Genomic DNA, 23,905 nt, shown 5'->3' with positions numbered 1-23,905 from the left:
TTGTGGGAAAATGTTTGAGAGAATGCTGGTACACATTGATGAATTAAAAGCTTCTTAATCTTGCTAGCCTGAAAAAGGATACAGAGAAAGTATTACTGTTTACTCCGGTCAGAATGCACTTTGATCCCTCAGTAAATAAGAAGAGGGACAGTGACCCCACTGGTCCATCAGCATTTGCACTTCCTTTACACTGTAGGTACATTTTGTAATTAGGATCCGGCTAAAGATGTCAAAATTATTATTTTTTTTTGTAACACTATTTTTTATTGAGAATAAATTCAAACAGGTATAAAACGGATACAAACATTATTACTTGAACCGAAAAAGATGGGAAAGAGTTTGTTCAATAAAGTGTAGGTTGACCCAGTGAGCAAATGTGTAGTAGACCGTCAGTCCATTTCTTGCGTAAGGTAGTCTTTTCTTTGTACCCGTATAGTGAAAGGGAAGAAAAAACATAATCGAAGCTGAAGAACAATCTATATACAGTAGAAACGAAGGGAAAAACAGATACTTTTTTAAGTAGTGAGGAGTATATAAGGTTTCATCCATGAATACCTATAAAATGCCACGAGTCTGTAGTATCAGGTCGGTTCCTCGTCTTGAAAGATAAGTAGGGCGGAGCCACAGAGTGGTTAACTACAATTGGATGGTAGATGAGCCCTAGAGGTATGAGGGTTATTCTGGAGGGGGGTTTAAAGCTAGTCAGCTGGAGTTGAAGTGACTTTCCCAAGGACCCCATATTTTGTCAAAACGCTGCTCAGTGTCTCTCAGGGAGGCGGTGAGTTTCTCCATTAAGTTAACCCACTTAACTTTAGTAATCACTTCAGAGAGTTCTGAAGGTGCAATATTCTTCCAGTTGAGGAGATAGTTAATCTAGCTGCTGTTAGTATGCGTATGATTAAAATTCCCTGAAATTTATGAGTTTGGGGATTGATTTACCTAGTAACATAAATAGAGGGTCCAGGGGGACAGTCACTTCTAAAATTTGGGATATTAACTTCTGAATGCTCAACCAGTATGGAGTCAAGGTAGGGCAGTACCAGAAGACATGGTCTAGTGTTCCCTTCAGGCCACAACCTCGCCAGCATAGGTCAGATGAACCTGGGTAGATGCGGGAGAGTTGATCAGGTGTTAGATACCATCTAAATAAGATTTTATAAATGTTCTCTTCAATTTGGACACACATAGAGGAATCTTTAGCATTCTGCCAAATAGAGTCCCAATCAGAGTTAGAGATAGGTTGTGCCAGGGCAGATTCCCATTTGGCCATATAAGGATGGTGGGGGGGGGGGGGGGGGGGGGCAGAGTGGGAATTTGTAGAAAGGAGGATATAGATCTGGAAGATCAGACCCTTCTGATGGCCTTTTTGCAGACAAAGATTTTCAAAGGCTGTGGCACACCCTATTTCAGTCTGAGTAGGTAGAAGTGATCTTAAGAAGTGGGATATTTGATTGTATTCCAAAAAAAGGCTTGCAGATGGAGGACATTTATCACATAGTTGGGTGTAAGTAAGGAAAGATGAAGACCGAGGCTGCAGCCAATCCTGTAACCTGAAAAATCCCCTGGCGTACCATCATCTCATGAAATCATAATCTAGACCTGGTTTGAATTTGGAGTTACATAGGAAAGGTTGTAGTCTGTAGGGAGATTTCAAAATTACACCTGTAACTGTGTTAAACCAAATGCGTAGCATAAACCTGGTTGAAGAAAGACCTATAGAGGCTTGAGGTGGATGGAGATCACTGGACCAGATATAGGAAGCTAGAGATAGGGGGAGAACTTAAGTGGCTTCGATGAGGGCCCATTTAGTCCTAGCAGTGAAGTCTACACATTCAGTTATCTGACGGAGGTGAGCATCTTTATGATATAGGGCAATGTGGGGTAGGCCTAGGCCCCCCTGGTCCCTTTAGAGCCATCATGACAGACGTTGCTACCCTGGGTTTGCTATGATTCCAAATGAATTTACTGATTTCTTTCTGAAGAGTAGCAAGTTGAGAGGAAGGTACGGGGACTGGAAGGGTTTCGAAGAGATAAAGGAGGCGTGGGAGTATGTTAATTTTTACAGAGTATAGGCGTCTATGTCAAAATTATTTTGACTCCGATTTCACTAAAACAAATCTTTCTTTGAGCCTTTGGACACCGGCCTCTCTCCAGTGTATGCACTGTAGAGAGTTGTCTATGATCTGAATGAAGACAACCAACCACACTATGAAATCTTTCCAACAGGGTTAAATTATAATTTGTCTCTGTAAATCTTTGTGCATGGGGGCCATTTTGGGGATGGTCCCTTTTTCCTGAAAACCAGAGAAGTCTCTTTTTATAGAATTACCTAAGACAGCTTTTCTCAACCTTTTTTTTTCAAATCACATTTTTTACCTACAAATTGAATTGCTGCTATAATTGTTTATTTTTTTAAAACATATTAGCTTACTGTACTCCTTTTATAGGTTTCCCTTCTATCTGTTATTATATTCCTCCCAATATGTGAAATGCATATGAGAAGCAGCAATAATCTTAGATATGAAATGGACCAATCACCCCATGTGTGAAATGCACCAATCACCCCGATATATTAAATGCAGCAACTGCCCCAAATATTAAATTCATCAATCACCCCCCATATATAAAATGCACCAATCATCCTCAAATGTGAAATGCAACAATCACTCCATATATGAAATATAGCAATTACCCCACTTATGAAATGCACCAATCACCCCCACATATAAAATGCACCAATCACCCCATATATTAAATGCAGCAATTAACCCACATAAGAAATGCCCCCATGCAGCATATGCTTCACCCCTCATGGACTGTACTCATAATCATTGATCTCAGTGGGCTAAATGAGAAGTACCCCCATGTGGCATATACCCCCCCCCCCCATTCCCCCGTGCCAGTGGGCCTCTGCCTTCTCCCCCATCTCTCCTAATTGTTTGTACACAACTGTTGGTATCAGTGGGCTTCAGTCGTCCTTTCCCCTCTTCATCCCTATTATAAGTGCTTAGGTTGTGTGTGTGTGTGTGGGGGGGGTTTACACCACTTAATTTGGGGCTTTTCCTCTTCTTTTCTTGGGCCTCCTTGAAGCCTCACTCTTCCTCTCTCCTCACTGTCCCTTCACTGCTGTCTCTCGCTGGCTTCAAGTTTAAAGCATGTGTGCTGAAACAAGTCTGGGTGATGCGCTGCAGAATGGATTAATCCGCTGGTCACATCTGTGGGAGAGAAGGACTATTTTGTCCACAAAAATGGGGAAGCTGGACTATTCTGTCCAGCAGAAGTGTCAAAAATGTTGCGGAGCCCTAAGTACCCAACTTTGTCTTTTTGTGGTTAAGGTAAACTTGTATTTTCCTACAATAAAATAAAGACAACTACACTACATTCAATATTTTTAGTACCCCCTGTGCATGTTCTTTGTGTTTTAATGTCAACAGCCAGAGCCCAGATATTTGTAGATGGGTAAAAACTGTCATCATTTAAAAATCAGTCCTGCTGTCTGAGGCAAATATCCTAACTCTCTCCTAGTTGGTGCTCAGCTGATCATGTGACTCTCCCCAGAGCAATATCAGTCAGTATCTTTCCCTTATAGATTTTGCTGTCAAATTAACTTGAATGTAACAGCTAGACTGTAAAACTCCTAGCACCTTCAGTTCACTCACTTCCCTTCTTGTGTGACATCCGGAAGAGCAACAGGAAGTGAATTAAATTCTCTCCATAGTTGACCCAGACAACAATGAAAACCTGGCAGAGTGTCTTGACCTTCCTTGCCATCCTAAGCCCAGAAATGATCTGGGGTATTGTTAGGCTTTAACACAGCTACACTAGCATCTGTCCACAGTACATTATTCCTAAATTCCCAGGCAAAGATACAAGAGTCTGAAAAGGAACATAGGTTATTAGCTTTTCTACCACACCCAGTGCATCCAAAACAAAACATAACTTTGCAGTATTTTTGTTGCTTGTTACACAATTGTGTGTTTTGTCTGAAGCTGTCATCTCTCAGATGCTTGTACACAGGGAAGGCAGCCAGTCCAGCTCAACTGGTGCATCTCGTTGTACAAAAGTCCGAAAGTGGTAATTTGATATTCATTGAAAGCAAGATATTGAGGTAAATAGGGGTACAGAAATCACTTCTTAAAGTGAACCACAGACGAAGCACCCTCATGTATTTTACCATATATATCAGTGGGAACATTAGAGAAAACACCTACCCTGCTCTCTGTTTCATTCTTCACTGCTCAGTCTGCTTCTAATCAGCCCTGATAATATCCCAGACTGAGCATTCAGTCTGGCTTTGCTCAAGAATCATTATAGCTGAGTCATTATAGCAGAGCCAGAAGGGGGCAGGCTTGGGCTTGAAAAGACATCCGAAAAGACAGACTCAGATATAATGAGTCCTGAGCAAAGCCAGACTGAATGCTCAGTTGGGGAATTTATCAGGGCTGATAAGAAGCAGACTGAGCAGTAAAGGATGAAACCGAGAGCAGGGTAAGTGTTTTCTCTAATGTTCCCACTGATACTTATATATATGGTAAAATACATGAGGGTGCTTCGTCTCTGGTTCACTTTAAGGAGTAGCAAGTCGAGTCTGATTTACAGGTCCAGTGTCACTTTAAGCATTGTTAATAGATGCTAAAAAAAAAAAAAAAAAAGCATTCTGGTGTCAAAGTGTATGATTGATAGAATCACTGAGACCCTATAAAGATAAGTATGCTGACTGTCAATGGAGCCACCATGGTGTCAGTAGCCCGTCTAGTTGCACTTCTGGCAGTGCTGGTAAGGCTCAATAGCTGTTAGTTATTACATGCTTGAGACGGTCTTTCAGAGGTAAACTGATTAGCCTCATTATGGACGAATGTGTCCAATTTGTAACCTTTGCTGTAACCTCACCTGCACCTTACCATGGACTGGAGCACAATTAGTTCTTGAATATCCCTGGCTTGCCCTGCCGTGCTAGGCTTCAATACAGTCTCCTGTAGTGTCCCCATGTCTCCTGGATTCAGCATTTGCATCTGCTGCAGTTTCCCGTTCCTGTAGAAATAGGAATTTTAGAATTTTGCCAAGATCTTATGCAGATTGACATTGGAGCTGCATCTGGGAATTTTTCATCTATGACTGATTTCCTTTAGACTATAAAAGAGAGCCCAGAACCACAAATAAAATTTCTGAGCAAGGAGTCTATTTTTCTAGGCTTCCTTGCACTGTTTATATACCCAGAAACACTGTTACTTGTGTGTACTCTACCAGTTCTGATATTGCCACTAGACAGTTCAGATTCATGTTCTGTCTACATGTACTTTGCCAATCCTGACACTGGTTTTGGCAACACTGTTTGTCATGTGCATGTACTGTCTTCATCAGCCTAATCAGCTGTCACCTGGATGCTTACCTTTAAGTGATATGGATGTACTGTTCAGCTTGCAATGTAACACAAAGGATAAAGGTGGGTGGGAGGTATTTTTGCTTGGCACCAAAAATGGGAAGAAATGGTCCTGGGGTTCCTAATGGCCAACATACCACATATAAAGCAGTGTTGATTAGGCAGACTACACCACTGCCTGCAGCCTGATTAGCCAGACAACACTGCCGCCTGCAGCCTGATTAGCCAGACACCACCACTGCCTGCAGCCTGATTAGCCAGACACCACCACTGCCTGCAGCCTGATAAGCCAGGCACCACCACTGCCTACACCCTAATTAGCCAAACACCACCACTGCCTGCAGCCTGATTAGTCAGACACCACCACTGCAGCCTGATTAGCCAGACACCACCACTGCCTGCAGCCTGATAAGCCAGGCACCACCACTGCCTACACCCTAATTAGCCAAACAACACTGCTGCCTGCAGCCTGATTAGTCAGACACCACCACTGCAGCCTGATTAGCCAGACAACACTGCCGCCTGCAGCCTGATTAGCCAGACACCATCACTGCCTGCAGCCTGATTAGCCAGACACCACCACTGCCTGCAGCCTGATTTGCCAGACACCACCACTGCCAGCAGCCTGATTAGCCAGACTACGCCACTGCCTGCAGCCTGATTAGCCAGACAACACTGCTTCCCGCAGCCTGATTAGCCAGACACCACCACTGCCTGCAGTCTGATTAGCCAGATACCACCACTGCCTGCAGCCTGATTAGCCAGACAACACCACTGCCTGCAGCATGATTAGCCAGAGAACACCACTGCCAGCAGCCTGATTTGCCAGACACCACCACTGCCAGCAGCCTGATTAGCCAGACTACACCACTGCCTGCAGCCTGATTAGCCAGACAACACTGCAGCCTGATTAGCCAGACACCACCACTGCCTGCAGTCTGATTAGCCAGATACCACCACTGCCAGCAGCCTGATTAGCCAGACACCACCTCTGCCAGCAGCCTGATTTGCCAGAACCCCCCACTGCCAGCAGCCTGATTAGCCAGACACCACCACTGCCAGCAGCCTGATTAGCCAGACTACACCACTGCCTGCAGCCTGATTAGCCAGACAACACTGCTGCCTGCAGCCTGATTAGCCAGACACCACCACTGCCTGCAGTCTCATTAGCCAGATACCACCATTGCCTGCAGCCTGATTAGCCAGACAACACCACTGCCAGCAGCCTGATTAGCCAGACAACACCACTGCCAGCAGCCTGATTAGCTAGACACTACCACTGCCTGCAGCCTGATTTGCCAGGCACCACCACCGCCAGCAGCCTGATTAACCAGACTACACCACTGCCTGAAGCCTGATTAGCCAGACAACACTGCTGCCTGCAGCCTGATTAGCCAGACACCACTACTGTCTGCAGTCTGATTAGCCAGATACCACCACTGCCTGCAGCCTGATTAGCCAGACACCACCACTGCCAGCAGCCTGATTAGCCAGAAACCACCACTGCCAGCAGCCTGATTAGCCAGACTACACCACTGCCTGCAGCCTGATTAGCCAGACAACACTGCTGCCTGCAGCCTGATTAGCCAGACACCACTACTGCCAGCAGCCTGATTAGCCAGAAACCACCACTGCCAGCAGCCTGATTAGCCAGACTACACCACTGCCTGCAGCCTGATTAGCCAGACAACACTGCTGCCTGCAGCCTGATTAGCCAGACACCACCACTGCCTGCAGTCTGATTAGCGAGATACCATTACTGCCTGCAGCCTGATTAGCCAGAGACCACCACTGCCAGCAGCCTGATTAGCTACACACCACCACCGCCTGCAGCCTGATTAGCTAGACACCACCACCGCCAGCAGCCTGATTAGCCAGACACCACCACTGCCTGCAGCCTGATTAGCCAGACACCACCACTGCCTGCAGCCTGATTAGCCAGACACCACCACTACCAGCAGCCTGATTAGCTAGACTCCCCCACTGCCTGCAGCCTGTTTAGCTAGACACCACCACTGCCAGCAGCCTGATTAGCCAGACACTACCACTGCCTGCAGCCTGATTAGCCAGACACAACCACTGCCAGCAGCCTGATTAGCTAGACACCACCACTGCCAGCAGCCTGATTAGCCAGACACTACCACTGCTTGCAGCATGATTAGCCAGACAACACCACTGCCAACAGCCCAATTGGCCAGACAACACCACTGCCTGCAGCCTGATTAGCTAGACACCACCACTGCCAGCAGCCTGATTAGCCAGACACTACCGCTGCCTGCAGCATGATTAGCCAGACAACACCACTGCCAACAGCCCAATTGGTCAGACAACACCACTGCCAACAGCCCAATTGGCCAGACAACACCACTGCCCGCAGCCTGATTAGCCAGAAACCACCACTGCCAGCAGCCTGATTAGCTAGACACCACCACTGCCAGCAGCCTGATTAGTCAGACACTACCACTGCCTGCAGCATGATTAGCCAGACAACACCACTGCCAACAGCCCAATTGGCCAGACAACACCACTGCCCGCAGCCTTATTAGCAAAATTCCACCGCTGCCCGCAGCCTGATTAGCCAGACAACATCACTGACTTCAGCCTGATTGGCAAGACAACACCACTTCCCACAGCCTGATTAGCCATTAAACACCACTGCCTGCAGCCTGGTTAGCCAGACACCACAGCAGCTTAATTAGCCAGACAACAACACTGCCAACAACCCAGTTAGCAAGACAACACCACTGCCAGCAGCCGGATTAGCCAGACACCACCACTGACCACAGCCTGATTAGCCAGACAACACAGCAGCCTAATTAGCCAGACAACACCACTGCAAAAAGCCCAATTAGCCAGAAAACACCACTGCCAGCAGCCCAATTAGCCAGACAACAGCACTGCCTGAAGCTCAATTAGCCAGACAACACTACTGTCCTCAGCCTTATTAGTCAGACAACACCACTGTCTGCAGCCCTACTAGCCAGATACCACTGCCGCCTAAAGTCTATGCATTATAAATCAGTAAGAGGCTGTTCAGGGCATTTATTCTGATTCATTTTTTATTAAATGTGAAAAAAACATATGCAAAGACAAAGTTTTTGTAACCTTGTTGTCATATTTGGAATTGAAAATTTTAAACCACAATACACTTTGCAGATTTCACCAGGCTATCCTTTGTATTCACAGAGTTTATTTCAGTCACCTGCTGCTGTGTTCTGGTTTGCTGCTTTTAGACAGAACTCGCATGTGAACTACCACATATGACTGAAATGCACAGCTGTGCTATATCTAGTCTGTGGTTCTCAGACGGATATTGCAGGTTGTTCACTTCCCCTGGTTATGCTGCCCTGTGTTATAGTGGCTGTGCATTATGTAGACTCATAAACTATATCTTACATCTACCTAGGATTATTATCATAGGAGAACATAATCTATAAAGCTTTCTACTGCATTGTCTCAAATGCCGTTTAATGTGATGGACATGTCAGGCTTGTACAAAGGACTAGGGAACATGATCTGCGCAAGGAGGGAAAAAGTTTTAGCCATTTAGTTTGGAAAGGGTTTTTTACAGTAAGAGTGATTAAAACGAGGAATGTATTACCACAGGAAATACTTATGGCAAATTATATATCTTTGCTTAAAGAGAACCTGTACTGAGTAAAATTATTTAAAATAAACACATGAGGTAACCTAAAATAAACATTAAATAGTTACCTTGCCATCAGTTCCTCTCAGAAGCTCACCGGGTTCTTCTGACAATGATCCCTTCCAGTTCTGACAACATTTTGTCAGAACTGAAATATATCAGTTGCTGTCAGTTATATATAAGTTGCTGTCAGTTATTGCTGAGTGGACAACTGATATGCCCGGTTAGGTCTATGTTTCCCTATGGCTCAAGTGGACGATGTTACAGTTTAACAGTGTGCTGACCAGGAAGCTGTTATGGGGTAATGGCCATATTTAAAATGGAGGACAGAGAATTCACTTGATCATAGTGGACATACAGGACGCGGGAGAGGAGAAAGAGATTGAGGAGTGGACTACACGGGAGGTAAGTATGACTTGTGTATGCTTATTTTGACTTTTAATTTCAGTTCAGGTTTTCTTTAAGAGGGGCTTAGATGATTTCCTTGCATTGAAAGACATCCATGGTTATAATTACTAGGTCATTTCCAGTGATATTTATCCAGGGATTTTATCTGCCATCTGGAGTCAGGAAGGATTTTTTCCCCCTTTGGGGCTAATTGGACCATGCCTTGTAAGGGTTTTTCGCCTTCCTCTGGATCAACTGGGATATGTGAGGGTGCAGGCTGGTGTTGTACCCTATTTTCTAGTTGGGCATGATGGGCGTATGTCTTTTTCCAACCTAAAAAAATTATGTAACTATTTTAAGTTTGTCTGAGCTATTCAAATTCTCCTGGATTGCAACTCTCAACACATATTGCAGTTATACACAAGAAGGTTCAGAGTGTGTTGCCCAAATACAATACTTAACCTAAAATAAGGCAGTCCTCTTTAGATTGTTCTCCTTAGACCATATATGATTGTTTCTTCCTGATGTGACAGCAATGGAGGGGTCCACTCCCATTGTAACCACCAGTGATTGTTGTCTCCTGCACTTACCTCATGCAAAGAGCGCAACACAAGAATGGCTAGCATGTTTACTCTTTATAATAGCTGCCCCAACTCACAGACAGCAACTGAATATTATCACCACCTTAACTTTCTGCTCAAGCCACTTCCCACTCCGTGTCCGCCGCAAATTAAAAATGATAAAAAGCGTTTAATAAAATCAGAGTCTCCTCAGCACATCACACTGGTCACTTCCCGCCTAAGCTCTGCCCAACCCATTTTGTCACAGACTCATCTAGGGCTGTAGGCAGGAACCCGACCAACGAGTTAAGAAAACCTGACCTCATTCATTATTTTCACACCAGCTCCTCCCCTCCAGAACTAATTACACTGCATAGCCCCTTCATTGAATTAAAGCAAATGCACATCCTCACACCTCCCAACTTTTTGAGATAAGAAAAAGGGACTCTTAAGCCACAACCCCGTCACACCCCTAATCTCGCCTCCGACACCCCCTAGTCACACATGCCATAATGATTTCATAAGAAAAATATGTTGTTTTATAATTCAAACCACGCTGGTCCTTTCTATCCCGGTGCATTTTCCTTCATATTAACATGTGTCAATAAGAAATAAAGCAATTTAAAGGATGAGAATATAGTTTAGAGTCAATTAAACACATAGGTCTGCACATCAGTTCAGAAAGAGGGACACGTGAGGAAAAAAGAGGGATTGGGTTCCCAAAGAGGGACTGTCCCTCCAAAAGAGGGACAGTTGGAAGATATGCATCCTGCATAGTGTATACTGGAATTCTGAATCATGCCAAATGTAACAGCTTTATATGCTTTGCCACAAACATTACCAGCATTTTAACAGTAAAACAATTCTGTGGTATTTGCTCAGTTGTTTGGGTAGGTATAAGCAGGGGAATGTTTGCTGTCGCTATCTGCTATGGATGCATGGTGTTGCAGGGCATGCGGGGAGGGAGGAATGGGTGTGGGTAGTTATACATTGTTTTACTGTTCTTTGCATACTGCACACTATAGGGGTTGCTGAAATACAAATAGAATTGTGCATAGTGCTCAAGGCCTTAAAGGGACTCCGAGCACCTCTCATGGGCATGCCTTCAAAGAGACTCCGACCAGTACTGCAAAGTACTTAAATATGCATACCTTTATGTAGCTTGTGCTCTCCTCTTTCATTTGATGCCTGAATCACCATTCTACACCAAATAGTGTTTGTTCTATTCTATTTCAATTTAAAAATCATGGCTGTCATCTTGGCTATGTTATAACTTCCGGGTCACCCCTGTCTTCTCTGTTAGAGAAGTGCATCACTGAATGAAGCAGGAAGAGGAAGTGACACGCATGTCCATTGCAAGAGGCTCCTCCAGAGAGGGTCATAGCATGACTTTGTTGGAAGTCGTCTGGCTTAAAGGCATGCCCATGAGAGGTGCTCGGAGTCCCTTTAACCTCCTTGGCGGTAACCCCGAACGTAGGAGGTTTTCTCCGGCCCTGCTGGGCCGATTTGTTTAATTTTTTTTTTGCTGGTTGCAGCTAGCACTTTGCTAGCTGCATCAGCACACCGATCGCCGCCGCCCTGCGCTCGATCGCCGCTATCTGTCACGCCGCATGCCCCCCCCCCCAGACCCCGTGCGCTGCCTGGCCAATCAGTGCCAGGCAGCGCTGAGGGGTGGTTCAGGACTCCCAATGACGTCCCGACGTCGGTGACGTCATCCCGCCCCGTCGCCATGGCGAAGGGGGAAGCCCTCCAGGAAATCCCAGTCTTTGAACGGGATTTCCTGATCGGCGATCGCCGAAGGCGATCGAAGCGGGCGGGGGGATGCCGCTGAGCAGCGGCTATCATGTAGCGAGCCCTGGGCTCGCTACATGATATAAGAAAAAAAAAAAACTGCTGCGCTCCCTCCTGGTGGAATTTTTTATACCGCCAGGGGGGTTAATGTGGTAGCCTATCAATTTTTGGCAGCAAGTTTAAACATGATGCAGATAACTGAAGGATGAACACACTTAGCGTGATGCCTCTTACTTTCGAGAATCTAATTTGCCTTTTTAGCTTTTATTTTAAACTAGTAATTATGCTGCCATTAGTTGGCCCCACTAGTTGGCCCCACAGTCCTCACATGCGCACTACAACCGCACCCACAGATGCAGGTGGACGCAGACACCTACGTTTTATTATATAGGATTAACCCCATAGAGTGGCCCTCTGTAATAGCAGAGAAACAAATGGACTTCACAAATATTACCTTTTTGGAGGAAAAGTAAGAATAAAACGTAGCTTTTAATTTATACCTCTAAATTTTGTGAAATCAGGTGTGTTATAAACAAATGGACTTGTCATGCTTGCTACGCTATCTAAATATGCAAGGCATTCACTTGTAGCAGTAATTTCTGTGAATATATAGCAAATTATATACCATTAATGTAAGCACTGTTATATCTCTCGGTACTTGTCTGAATATCAGTGTTTGTATATCAATATAGCTTTATTCATGTACACACTCACATATGTTTGCCAAGTGCTGAGTGTTGTGCATTTCCATTTGTACATTGAATGAAATACTTTATTTGCTTTTCCTTCTGGCTGGACAACCACTTTTCTCTCTCTCTCTCTATATATATATATACTACTAAGCAGTGAGTATGAATGGCGTGTTTGCAGTAAGCACACAGGTCACTTACAAAAGGGCTAGTGTTAAGTGACTTGCTGATAAATCTCCACACAGTATAGTATGGCAATAATGTGGGCCATATTAAGGTTATACATGGACTACTTAAAAAGAACCAGAGACGAATAAGTATGCAAGATATATACATACCTGGGGCTTCCTCCAGCCCCATCAGCACAGATCGCTTCCACGCCGCCATCCTCAGCCTTCTCCATCTTATTTGCTGGGTCCTGTAACTTCCGCCAAACACGGACAGTTTTACGCATGCTCAGTGACTCCCTCTGTCTCTCCGGCGCCTGCCTTACACATGCGCCTGTGCAGTATGGAGGGAGCTCACTACACTTGCTTAGACCAGCCCCGACTGGCGGAAGTTACGAGACCCGGTAAAGAAGACGGAGAAGGTGGAGGACGGTGGCATGGGAGCGATCGGTGCTGATGGGGCTGGAGGAAGCCCCAGGTATGTATAATTTTTGTATATTATTTGTCTCTGGTACACTTTAACCTTCCTGGTGGTTTGATTATTTCCAGGTTTTAAGGGCAAAAAAACGGTGCAAAAAATTCAGATCTGCGGCAGCCCAACATTTACTCACCTCTCTGGGATCCAGCACTGCAATTCTCCCTCCGTCCTCTGGGTGGTGCTGTAATCCTATAGTGAGATAGCTGTCTGTCGTCATGACGACAGACGGTGATCTCACCAGAGGAATGCAGAGCATTCGAAGACTGGTACGCTCGGCATTACCGCTCCTGGCTGCTTTTTCCCACCCCAAGCCAGACTTGGGGATACCACCAGGGAGGTTAAAGGAGAACTTCATGAGGTTTAATTAAAGCACGCCTGAATTGAGAGGCATGTAAGGGTTACATATTTGTTTCCTTTTAAACAATGCAGGTTACCTGGCTGTCCTGCAGATCCTTTGCCTCTGATACTTACAGCCATAGACCTTAAACAAGCATGCAGATTAGATGTTTCTGACTGGGTTAGCTGCATGCATTCAGACACTACTGAAGCCCAAGAGATCATCTGAATCCACATTGAAGCTGTGTGGATACTCTTCTTGCAGTGTGGCCACATCGTTGACATGCAAGCACGGCTGCACATGCGCAGTAGCATGGCATCCATGGCTTCGGCTTACTGCACATGCACAGGTGGGCTTGCACGGATACTGCGATCTGATTGCACGATATGATTAGCAACAATGCCTTATCGCTAATGTTCTGGGGGACCATGCTAAGCAATGGGGACATTAGAATACAGAGGGAAGCTTCAATAGGATCCATCATGAGACTTCCATCTTTTTAGGTAAATATCTAATTTTGTACTAGAGCTTCGGCTGAGGCACACTTTAACAGCATTGGACAGCAGATGAATAGGAATACAAGTAAAATATTTCACTTAAGACGTTATCAACTCTTTCTCTCTCACAAGTCATCTGATTCATGATATTTCAATAAGTCAGAGAGATAATTCCAGAAACAGATTGCTTAATTAACAGCTTCAAAATGATTTAAGTGATTTGTAAAAACAAAACAGGTGCAAACACTTGTGAGCTCTGGCCATGGCACATTGGTAAAACTATCCCATCTCTGTGCTTCTGCTGATGGCGGCAGTGATGCAGTCCATTTGAAGAACTTGCAAGGATGGTTCATGAAAGTTAAGGCCCTCTCGATCAATGTCCACTTGTTTTATCAATTGAACATTGAACAGGAAAGGCTATTCTTTTTGTGGTTGAGCAGTTGAGGTGCCTTGGATGGAAGCGAGTATTGAGCAATACAAAGCTAGCGGCAGTAGCACTGCAGTTTGATGTAAGATCAGATTACTCATGAACTCTTATCAAGTGTTGCATATTTATTTGGGTTGAAGAAAGACATACAGCCAACCAGAAAATAAAGTACAACACTAGTCTGCATCCTCACATATCCCTATAGATCCAGAGGAAGGTAAAAAAAAAACATTACAAGGCATAGTCCAATTAGCCCCAAAAGGGAAAAACATTCCTTCCCGACTCAAGGTGCCAATCAGATAAAATCCCTGGATCAACACTACCTGGAATTTTCTAATAATTATAACTGTGGGTGTCTTTCAATGCAAGGAAACCTAAGACCCCCCCCTTAAACGCTGATATACAATTTGCCATAACTATTTCCTGTGGTAATACATTCCACATTTTAATCCCTCTTACTGTAAAGAAACTTTTCCTAAATCAATCACTAAAACTTTTTTTACTCCTTGTGCAGGTCATTATCTGGTCCTTTGCATAAGCCTAGGGACAAAAAGCTCATATACAAAGCTTTTATATTGCCTTCTGATGTATTTATACATGTTAATTAGATCTCCTTTAGGGTGTCTTTTCTCCAGACGAAATAAGCCCAGTTTTTCTAACCTTTCCTGGTAAGTGAAACCTTCCATCCTTCTAATCAATTTTGTTTCTCTTCTCTGTACCTGCTCTAAAAGTGCCCGTTCTGTAATGCGGTGCCCAGAACTGAATCCCATATTCTAGATGCTGCCTTACTAGAGAGTTAAACAGAGGCGGTATTATGTTAGCATCCCAAGTTTTTACTTCCCTTTTAATGCGTTTTAAAATGTTATTTGCTTTAGCTGCAGCTGCTTGGCATCGAATATGATTATTTACCGTAACTTGTTGTCGACGAGTACGCCTAGTCTCCAAGTTTGATGTCCCTGTCAGTATCTCGTTTATTTTGTATGGTGCTTGACTGTTGATACGACCAAAATGCATGACTGTTTATTTTTCAACATTGACTTTCAACTGCCATTTATATGTAAGGTGGTAGACCAGGAAAATGATTGGGTAGATGTCAATAATTTCTCTGACATACAAATATAGCCAGCTTTCGGCACATTGCATTGCCAGTATCTCCTTGCTTGGAAACAGCTCTCAACAACAAGCAAAAAAATGAGAATGTAACTTATTGACATTAATAGATCCATCTGTCTGATTGCGAAGTTATCTTACAGCAAGATTTTGATACAAGAATTAGCTTATCAGTTCTTTCTGCCAAGGAGCTCCACCTGCTGGCTCCAAATTGTAATATGTAATATAGTTACATAAGTGAAAGCATAATACCGTAATGATTATACCATAATTTAGTATCTATACGTCTTCCATTTTGATGGTGGCCTTTATTTACCTTACCATAGAATTACCATGCAGTCTGCCTGGTTGCTACTGGCTTATAACAAACCTTTATTTCATTAGTCATTTTTATTAATATTCTCCACTGATTTGTTTTCCAGTATGTGCAGTGCTACACTGAATACATTAAACTGAACCTATGTTAGCAGAAATGCAGCACCAGCTACTATTGACTGTTTGCTTGAATTTCACATTTCCTGACAGGAGAGGGGGTGAATGCCTTACTGGAGGTGTGATGAAGGTGTTTCTGGAGGTGTCCATAAAGGTGTGATGAAGGTGGGAGTTGACTGGAGGTGTGATGAAAGTGTGCTTGGAGGTGTGATGAAGGTGAGACATGGGGTGTGATGAAGGTGTGACTGGAAGTGTGATGAATGTGAGACTGGTGGTGTGAGGAAGGTGTTCCTGGATAAGTGATGATGGTGCTCCTGGAGGTCTGATGAAGGTTTTCCTGGAAGTGTGATAAGGGAATTACTGGAGGTCTAGATGGTGGTGTGATGGAGGTCATTTGCATTAAAAAGTATCCATATTTTCCTTCTAGGAATGTTGGGAGGTATGACAAAAATATTCCTGTTTTTTTCACCCTTTGCCTATATGCTATGTAATCCCCTGCACCAGTATGGAGGCCTAAGCAGGTCCAGAAATGGGGCTATGCCAGCTTTCAGGTGTTGCAATTTGCAGGAACCTTCTGGGGTTTTCTTTAGCTTGGTTTTGGAAAGAATGTGCAGCAGACATTTGTGTAACAGCTGCCTTGCACTTCATTTAAGATTCCTTACTTGCTAGATTTACTCTAGCTAGAATTTTTGCCGGAAATTATTCTGAGCAAGATAACAAATTCTTTACATATTTGAAAGCTGCATGTGCTATTAAAAACAAATCTTCCACTCTTGCAATTTTTTTTTAATTCTCAAGACTTTAAATAAATATATTTTGTTTATGCAAACTAACAAAAAAGTAGTGAAATGGAACATTATGCTTCTCTTTCCTAGGCCAGAAGCAATATCACTTTTCCTCTGTTCTAGGCCTGTGTTTAATCCTATAATTTTGTAATCCGTTCCATATACTTAGCTGAAGCCATATAAGTAGACTGTTGTCAAACAAATTGAAACATGGAAAATGACCTTTAAACTTAATATCTTTTGTGAAGCAGAGTTCGTTGCATCAAGAGTGCAGTTCACTGTAGGATGTTGTAACTGGTAGATATAAGATAGCCCAATGGTTCGTTTGGGGCTGTTCTTCTAACAGAACAGTGAGCAACAATTGTTATTAATATGTGTAGTGATCAGAATATAATTATGTGCCACTATTCCTGCAGAAAAAGAACAAAAATGACTGACATGAGTGTGTCTTTTCCTTTCTCTGGCCAGTGTTTCAGGGGGAGAACTGTTTGACTTCCTGGCTCAGAAGGAATCACTAAGTGAAGAGGAGGCTACTAGCTTTATTAAGCAAATTCTGGAAGGAGTCAGTTACTTGCACACCCGCAAGATTGCACATTTTGACTTAAAGGTGAGAATTTTTTTCTTGATTTACTAACATCCTGCATAATCTCCTGTAAAGTTACACATGGTGTGTTTAGACATTCTGCCTGGTCATGTGATATGAGGAAGGCACATGCATATACTGGTGCATGTACACATGGGCGTCCAGTGCAAGGCCTTCTGGGCCTTTTTGCATGCCTGGACTAGACCTCTCCATGAAGCAGCAAGCACTGACATGTCTGCCCAGGTCCAGGGTTTGTCTGGCTGTATCACCTGTTGCTCCAACACTGTTTGATCGCATTGCTTACTTGGCTTACCACACCATATTTTTCTGCCTCACTTTGTTGCCAACATGATGAATGGGAAGCTAATCCAGCTTTCATGCAAATTTAATGTAAAGTGCATGCAGCTTCGAAGTGGGTCAATCAAATGCACTTGCCTTTGATACTGACTGACCCAATTCCAAGCTGTATACAAGTTGCATTAACCTTACACAGGAGGCATAATTATTTGCATCTCATAAATCATCCGATCCAAGCCTGATCCGTTACTGTGACATTTTTGCCTGACTTGACCTGAGCCTGAGTTAGTAACTTTGCCTGTTTGCCACCAGCCTTAAACCAAGCCTGATCAACAATTCGATGTGTGTCCCAGTCCAAAGCAAATCCATTACTCCATCCATCTGAAGTCTGCCCTGTCTTTTTATCTACCTGGCCTGGCTCCAGTGTTCCCTTTGATTGCCTCTATATTCCTCAGCAGCTTGAGTCCAACCCACACTGCCTCTCAGCCTGTTCCTACCAAGTACTGCTGGGGCTATTCCAATGGTCGTGTCCTAATAACATCTTGCAGCAAAGGAATTTGTTGATCTCTAGGTTTGCTGTTCCATCATCCCTTGCCAGTTGCTCTGGTGTAGACCGGATGTCACTTAGGATTCATACACAAATCCAATTTTGATTTTACATCTTTCATGCAGTGTGGGGGACAACAGATTTGAAATGCTACATACTACATGGAAATGGCAAAATTGGCCAATCAAAATTAGATGTGTGTGTCAGGCTTTAGATTCTGCATTCTTGGTGCTCCTTCCAGTGACGGACCTTATAATTTCCTTTCAGGATGTCCACTGGGTATACTATATGCAATACAGAAAACCTGAAGTGTATTGTTTATACTTTCTAGCCAGTACAGTAAAAACCAACCACTTTCTAGCCAGTATAGTAAAAACCAACCAGAAATGTTAGTGTTACAAAGTCAGAGATCTGTGGGTGCAGACAAGGCACTGTAGACATGGCTTTTGTGTTGCAGCTATCTCTGGTATCAGGCTCTGGCCATGTGCCTTGGAGGTCAAGGGGGGCACTTTGAAGAGGGCAGATCTCAGTAAGAATGGCACGATTTATTCACCTTTGATGTAAACTCCCTCATCCACCTGCACACCTCAGAGAAAAGGCACCAGGTGCATTTAGAATCTACATGTAGGTATTACGATGTACTGAGGAATTCACATTTGAGAATACTAATGTAGTCTAACGTGATGAACGAATATTGTCATTTTTGTTTCACCACGATTCCCATAAAAATTAGAAAATATATGGGCATGAGAAAACTTATTTTCACTAAATACATTGAAGTCTATGAGCATTACAAAACACATTATTCATCAGATGAGCATATGTACAAAAATGTATGGGCATGCATGTGAAAAAAAAACACATTCTTTTTTTTAAATAAGTTGAAAAAAGTGGTCATTAGAAAACATATTTTTTAAGAAAATTCTTATTTTTGTGAAAATATATATTGTTTGAAAATTCCATCATATAAAATTTGGAGTCAGGCAAAATGCAAATTTCGATGCAAAACTTTGGGGAACATTTGCGTTCATACCGGTTCCTGCATCATGTAAAGTGGAATTAGGATTTTAAGATTTATGTGAGGAAAGATTTTAAAGCAGTTAAAATTATTGTTGGAAAATCATGGAATCTGCCATTGCTGACCTTGCTATTTTGCCAAGCTAAAATTCTGATCCTCTCCCTCTGGGGCCCACAGTAGAGTACAGTGAAGCATACAGTCAATGAAAAGTATGCTATGCATTTAGCTGTAACTCACTGCATGCAGTGCTTTACGATTCCGCAACCCATTATACCACAATGCAAAGCGTCCGTTGCAGTGCAACGCACCACTGTGAACGTGGCCTAACCTGGATCACATATATATAGATATAGAAAATCAGGTCAGCAGATCTGTGTATCTGTTTAGAATGGGGGATTTAGAACAAAGGGTTATTCTTATTTATGTATTTATTATTTATATTATAGTATTTATTATTATTTATATTATATTATTTATTATTGATTTATAAAGCGCAAACATATTCTGTGACGCTTTAAAACTAAAGCATTCCTTTAAGAAAACGATAATGTTTTAGAAGGTCAATAATGGCAGCCTCCTTATTTCTCAAAACATTAGTATTTAAAAGCATACCTACACAGATATGTGAAATGGTAAGCTGAAGATGGGTAAATGTTGGCATTCATGTAATAAAGGCGCCTGGAAAAAAAGAGTGGAGGAGATTGCTGCTAGTCAAATATCGGTCAAATTTCTGATATTCTACTACTGAATTCTGATAGTAAAATATTGGTTATCTTTACAGATATTTTACTATGACTTAACCTAACCCTACTCTCACAAAGAACTCTCCCTCTACTGATAACTAACCTTCAACCCCCCTCTATCAATACCTGACCCTTAACCCTCCCTCTACTGATACCTAACCCTTAACCCTCCCCCTACTTATGCCTAACCCTTAACCCTTCCTCTACTGATACCTAAGCCTTAAAGCTCCCTCTCCTGATACCTAAGCCTTAACCCTCCCTCTACTGATACCTAAGCATTAACCCTCCCTCTACTGATACCTAAGCCTTAACCCTCTCTCTACTGATACCTAAGCCTTAACCCTCCCTCTACTGATACCTAAGCCTTAACCCTCCCTCTACTGATACCTAAGCCTTAACCCTCCCTCTACTGATACCTAACCCTTAACCCTCCCTCTACTGATACCTAAGCATTAACCCTCCCTCTACTGATACCTAAGCCTTAACCCTCCCTCTACTGATACCTAAGCCTTAACCCTCCCTCTACAGATACCTAAGCCTTAACCCTCCCTCTACTGATACCTAACCCTTAACCCTTCCTCTACTGATACCTAAGCCTTAAAGCTCCCTCTCCTGATACCTAACCCTTAACCCTCCCTCTACTGATACCTAAGCCTTAACCCCCCCTGTACTGATACCTAACCCTTAACCCTCCCTCTACTGATACCTAAACCTTAACCCTCCCTCTACTGATACCTAAACCTTAACCCTCCCTCTACTGATATCTAAGCATTAACCCTCCCTCTACTGATACCTAAGCCTTAACCCTCCCTCTACTGATACCTAACCCTTAACCCTCCCCCTACTTATGCCTAACCCTTAACCCTTCCTCTACTGATACCTAAGCCTTAAAGCTCCCTCTCCTGATACCTAACCCTTAACCCTCCCTCTACTGATACCTAAGCATTAACCCTCCCTCTACTGATACCTAACCCTTAACCCTCCCTCTACTGATACCTAAGCCTTAACCCTCCCTCTACTGATACCTAAGCCTTAACCCTCCCTCTACTGATACCTAAGCCTTAACTCTACCTCTACTGATACCTAACCCTCCCTCTATTGATACCTAACCCCTAACCCTCCCTCTACTGATACCTAACCCTTAACCCTCCCTCTACTGATACCTAAACCTTAACCCTCCCTCTACTGATACCTAACCCCTAACCCTCCCTCTACTGATACCTAACCCTTAACCCTCCCTCTACTGATACCTAACCCTTAACCTTACCTCTACTGATACCTAACCCCTAACCCTCCCTCTGCTGATACCTAACCCTTAACCCTCCCTCTACTGATACCTAAGCCTTAACCCTCCCTCTACTGATACCTAACCCTTAACCCTCCCTCTGCTGATACCTAAACCTTAACCCTCCCTCTACTGATACCTAAGCATTTACCCTCCCTCTACTGATACCTAACCCTTAACCCTCCCTCTACTGATACCTAAACCTTAACCCTCCCTCTACTGATACCTAAGCATTAACCCTCCCTCTACTGATACCTAAGCCTTAACCCTCCCTCTACTGATACCTAAGCCTTAACCCTCCCTCTACTGATACCTAAGCATTTACCCTCCCTCTACTGATACCTAAGCCTTAACCCTCCCTCTACTGATACCTAAGCCTTAACCCTCCCTCTACTGATACCTAAGCATTTACCCTCCCTCTACTGATACCTAACCCTTAACCCTCCCTCTACTGATACCTAAGCCTTAACCCTCCCTCTACTGATACCTAACCCTTAACCCTCCCTCTACTGATACCTAAGCCTTAACCCTCCCTCTACTGATACCTAACCCTTAACCCTCCCTCTACTGATACCTAACCTTCACTCTTCCCCCACCAATACCTAACCCTTAACCCTCCCTCTACTGATACCTAAGCCTTAACCCTCCCTCTCCTGATACCTAACCTTCACCCCCTCTACCAATACCTAACACTTAACCCTTCCTCTACTGATACCTAAGTCTTAACTCTTCCTCTACTGATACCTAAGCCTTAACCCTCCCTCTACTGATACCTAACCTTCACCCCCCCCCCCCCCCCACCCCTCCAATATCTATCTTTTAACCCTCCCTCTACTGATACCTAAGCCTTAACCCTCCCTCTACTGATACCTAACCTTCACCCCCCTCTACCAATACATAACCCTTAACCCCCCCCTCTACCAATACCTAACCCTTAACCCTCCCTCTACTGATACCTAAGCCTTAACCCTCCCTCTACTGATACCTAAGCCTTAACTCTCCCTCTGCCTATGTCCAACTCTTAAAGGGACTCCGAGCACCTCTCATGGGCATGCCTTTAAGACTCTGACCAGTACTGCAAAGTACTTAAAGATGCATACCTTTCTGTAGCTTGTGCTCTCCTCTTTCATTTGATGCCTGAACCGCCGTTCTACACCAAATAGTTTTCATCGATTTCAATTTAAAAATCGCGGCTGCCATCTTGGCTATGTTATAACTTCACTGCATGAAGCAGGAAGAGGAAGTGACACGCATGGCCATTGCAAAAGGCTCCTCCAGAGGGGTCATAGCACAACTTTGTGGGACGTTGTCTGGCTTAAAGGCATACCCATGAGAGGTTCTCGGAGTCCCTTTAACTCCCCCCAATCGTGCCTAGATCTTAACTTCCCCCAGCTGAAAAGCTGTGATTTGCTGCAATGTAAGATCATTTGGGTGCACGGGGGCTCCCAGTAAAATAGAGGGCGCTACTTAGGCTTCCTGTGAAGGGCTGTAGACCCAGCTTGTCACATAACGTCATCGGGGGTTGGTGGAGGAATGACGGGATGGACTGAGGACCAGAAAAGCTCTATGGTAAAGCCTTCCCTCTACATTGGTATGTGTCTAACCTGCCGTGAGTGTCCGCACTTCAGGATTGCTTTAACTAAATGTATGTTATGTGATCCAGTCTTAAGATTTTCACTATTTTTTTCTTCCAGCCGGAAAACATAATGCTTTTGGACAAAACTACTGCTGTACCAAATATCAAACTGATTGATTTTGGCCTTGCACACAGGATTGAAGATGGGGTGGAGTTTAAAAATATTTTTGGCACACCGGAATTTGTAGGTTTGTAATGCTATCCTCATGACTTTTATCAAAATATGCAGTTTACATGTAATCTGCACCTCTAATTAGAAAAGACATTACCACTTTTAGGGACAACAAATGTAAAATGGCTGTCGGTCAGTCACAGTGCACTCTCATAGCTGTATCACCACTGATTACCTAGTGATCTTATCAGATCTTACAAACAGGTTAGAAAATGCATGGGTCACAATTCCAATGTAACGACGCCACATCAAAACTCTGTCTGCCCAGCATGCAATGTCAGCCAGAAGGTAAAAAGAAAGCTCTTCAGAGCAGTATCCTATCATCCCCATCTTTTCATACTTTCTCTTTTGTTCCAACCCTTACCAATCTTCTTACGTATTTGAAACACAACCTCCAGTATTCTGAAATATAAGCATTGCCACCAGCCATGTACTAATTTCTGAGTCTATGACTTCAGAGTCCATGATGTAAGTTTTTAGTGTGTTATTACAGTTGTGTTTAAATAAATATTCTTGTGAGGAGACTTCACTTTCGAATCACACCACAAGTGGTATGATGAGCACCTGCTACATTAAGGTGCGTACAAAACCTTGATGGATGTCGCTCGTCGGAGATCGGGGCCTGATCCCCGACGTGGCAAACAATTGGATCGGTGGGGGGATCAACATCTCTGTGGTTGAGTAGATCCGCCCGGCGGATCGCTAGTGTGTTGGGTGTTGCCCGTTGCCATGCACATGCATGATTGTCGGCTGAAGCGGTCGTTGTCGGTCACCTCAGCCGACTTAAATCAGGCAAGTGACTCCCAACACTTTCACACATATGTGTAAGGTCATACCTTTTGGGCAAGTCCTTTGGGCAGTATGAGAATACTGGTAGACAGTGATTTCTCTAGCTTTGGTTTTCCTGTGATAGTACTTTTCTCTTGATTGGCTGTATT

At 43.7% G+C, this 23,905-nt stretch overlaps 1 protein-coding gene across 4 annotated transcripts in view; it reads left to right on the top strand.

Moving 5' to 3' along the window:
- DAPK2 (death associated protein kinase 2) overlaps window positions 1–23,905 on the top strand; it is a 134,483-nt gene that overhangs the window by 60,072 nt on the left and 50,506 nt on the right. For 3 of the 4 annotated variants that reach the window (XM_068275801.1, XM_068275798.1, XM_068275799.1), the window contains exons 4-5: window positions 17,155–17,293; window positions 22,854–22,983. In XM_068275801.1, the coding sequence (XP_068131902.1) occupies window positions 17,155–17,293; window positions 22,854–22,983 (269 nt within the window). Of the gene's footprint in view, window positions 1–15,426; window positions 15,446–17,154; window positions 17,294–22,853; window positions 22,984–23,905 lie in introns of those variants that run through there. The other variant, XM_068275800.1, reaches the window with a different exon arrangement.

The sequence above is a fragment of the Hyperolius riggenbachi genome, chromosome 3 (assembly GCF_040937935.1).
Source record: "Hyperolius riggenbachi isolate aHypRig1 chromosome 3, aHypRig1.pri, whole genome shotgun sequence".
In the NCBI taxonomy this organism is placed as follows: Eukaryota; Metazoa; Chordata; class Amphibia; order Anura; family Hyperoliidae; genus Hyperolius; species Hyperolius riggenbachi.
The sequence above is the reverse complement of the archived record's forward strand: the minus strand, read 5'-3'. Positions and strand labels throughout refer to the sequence as shown.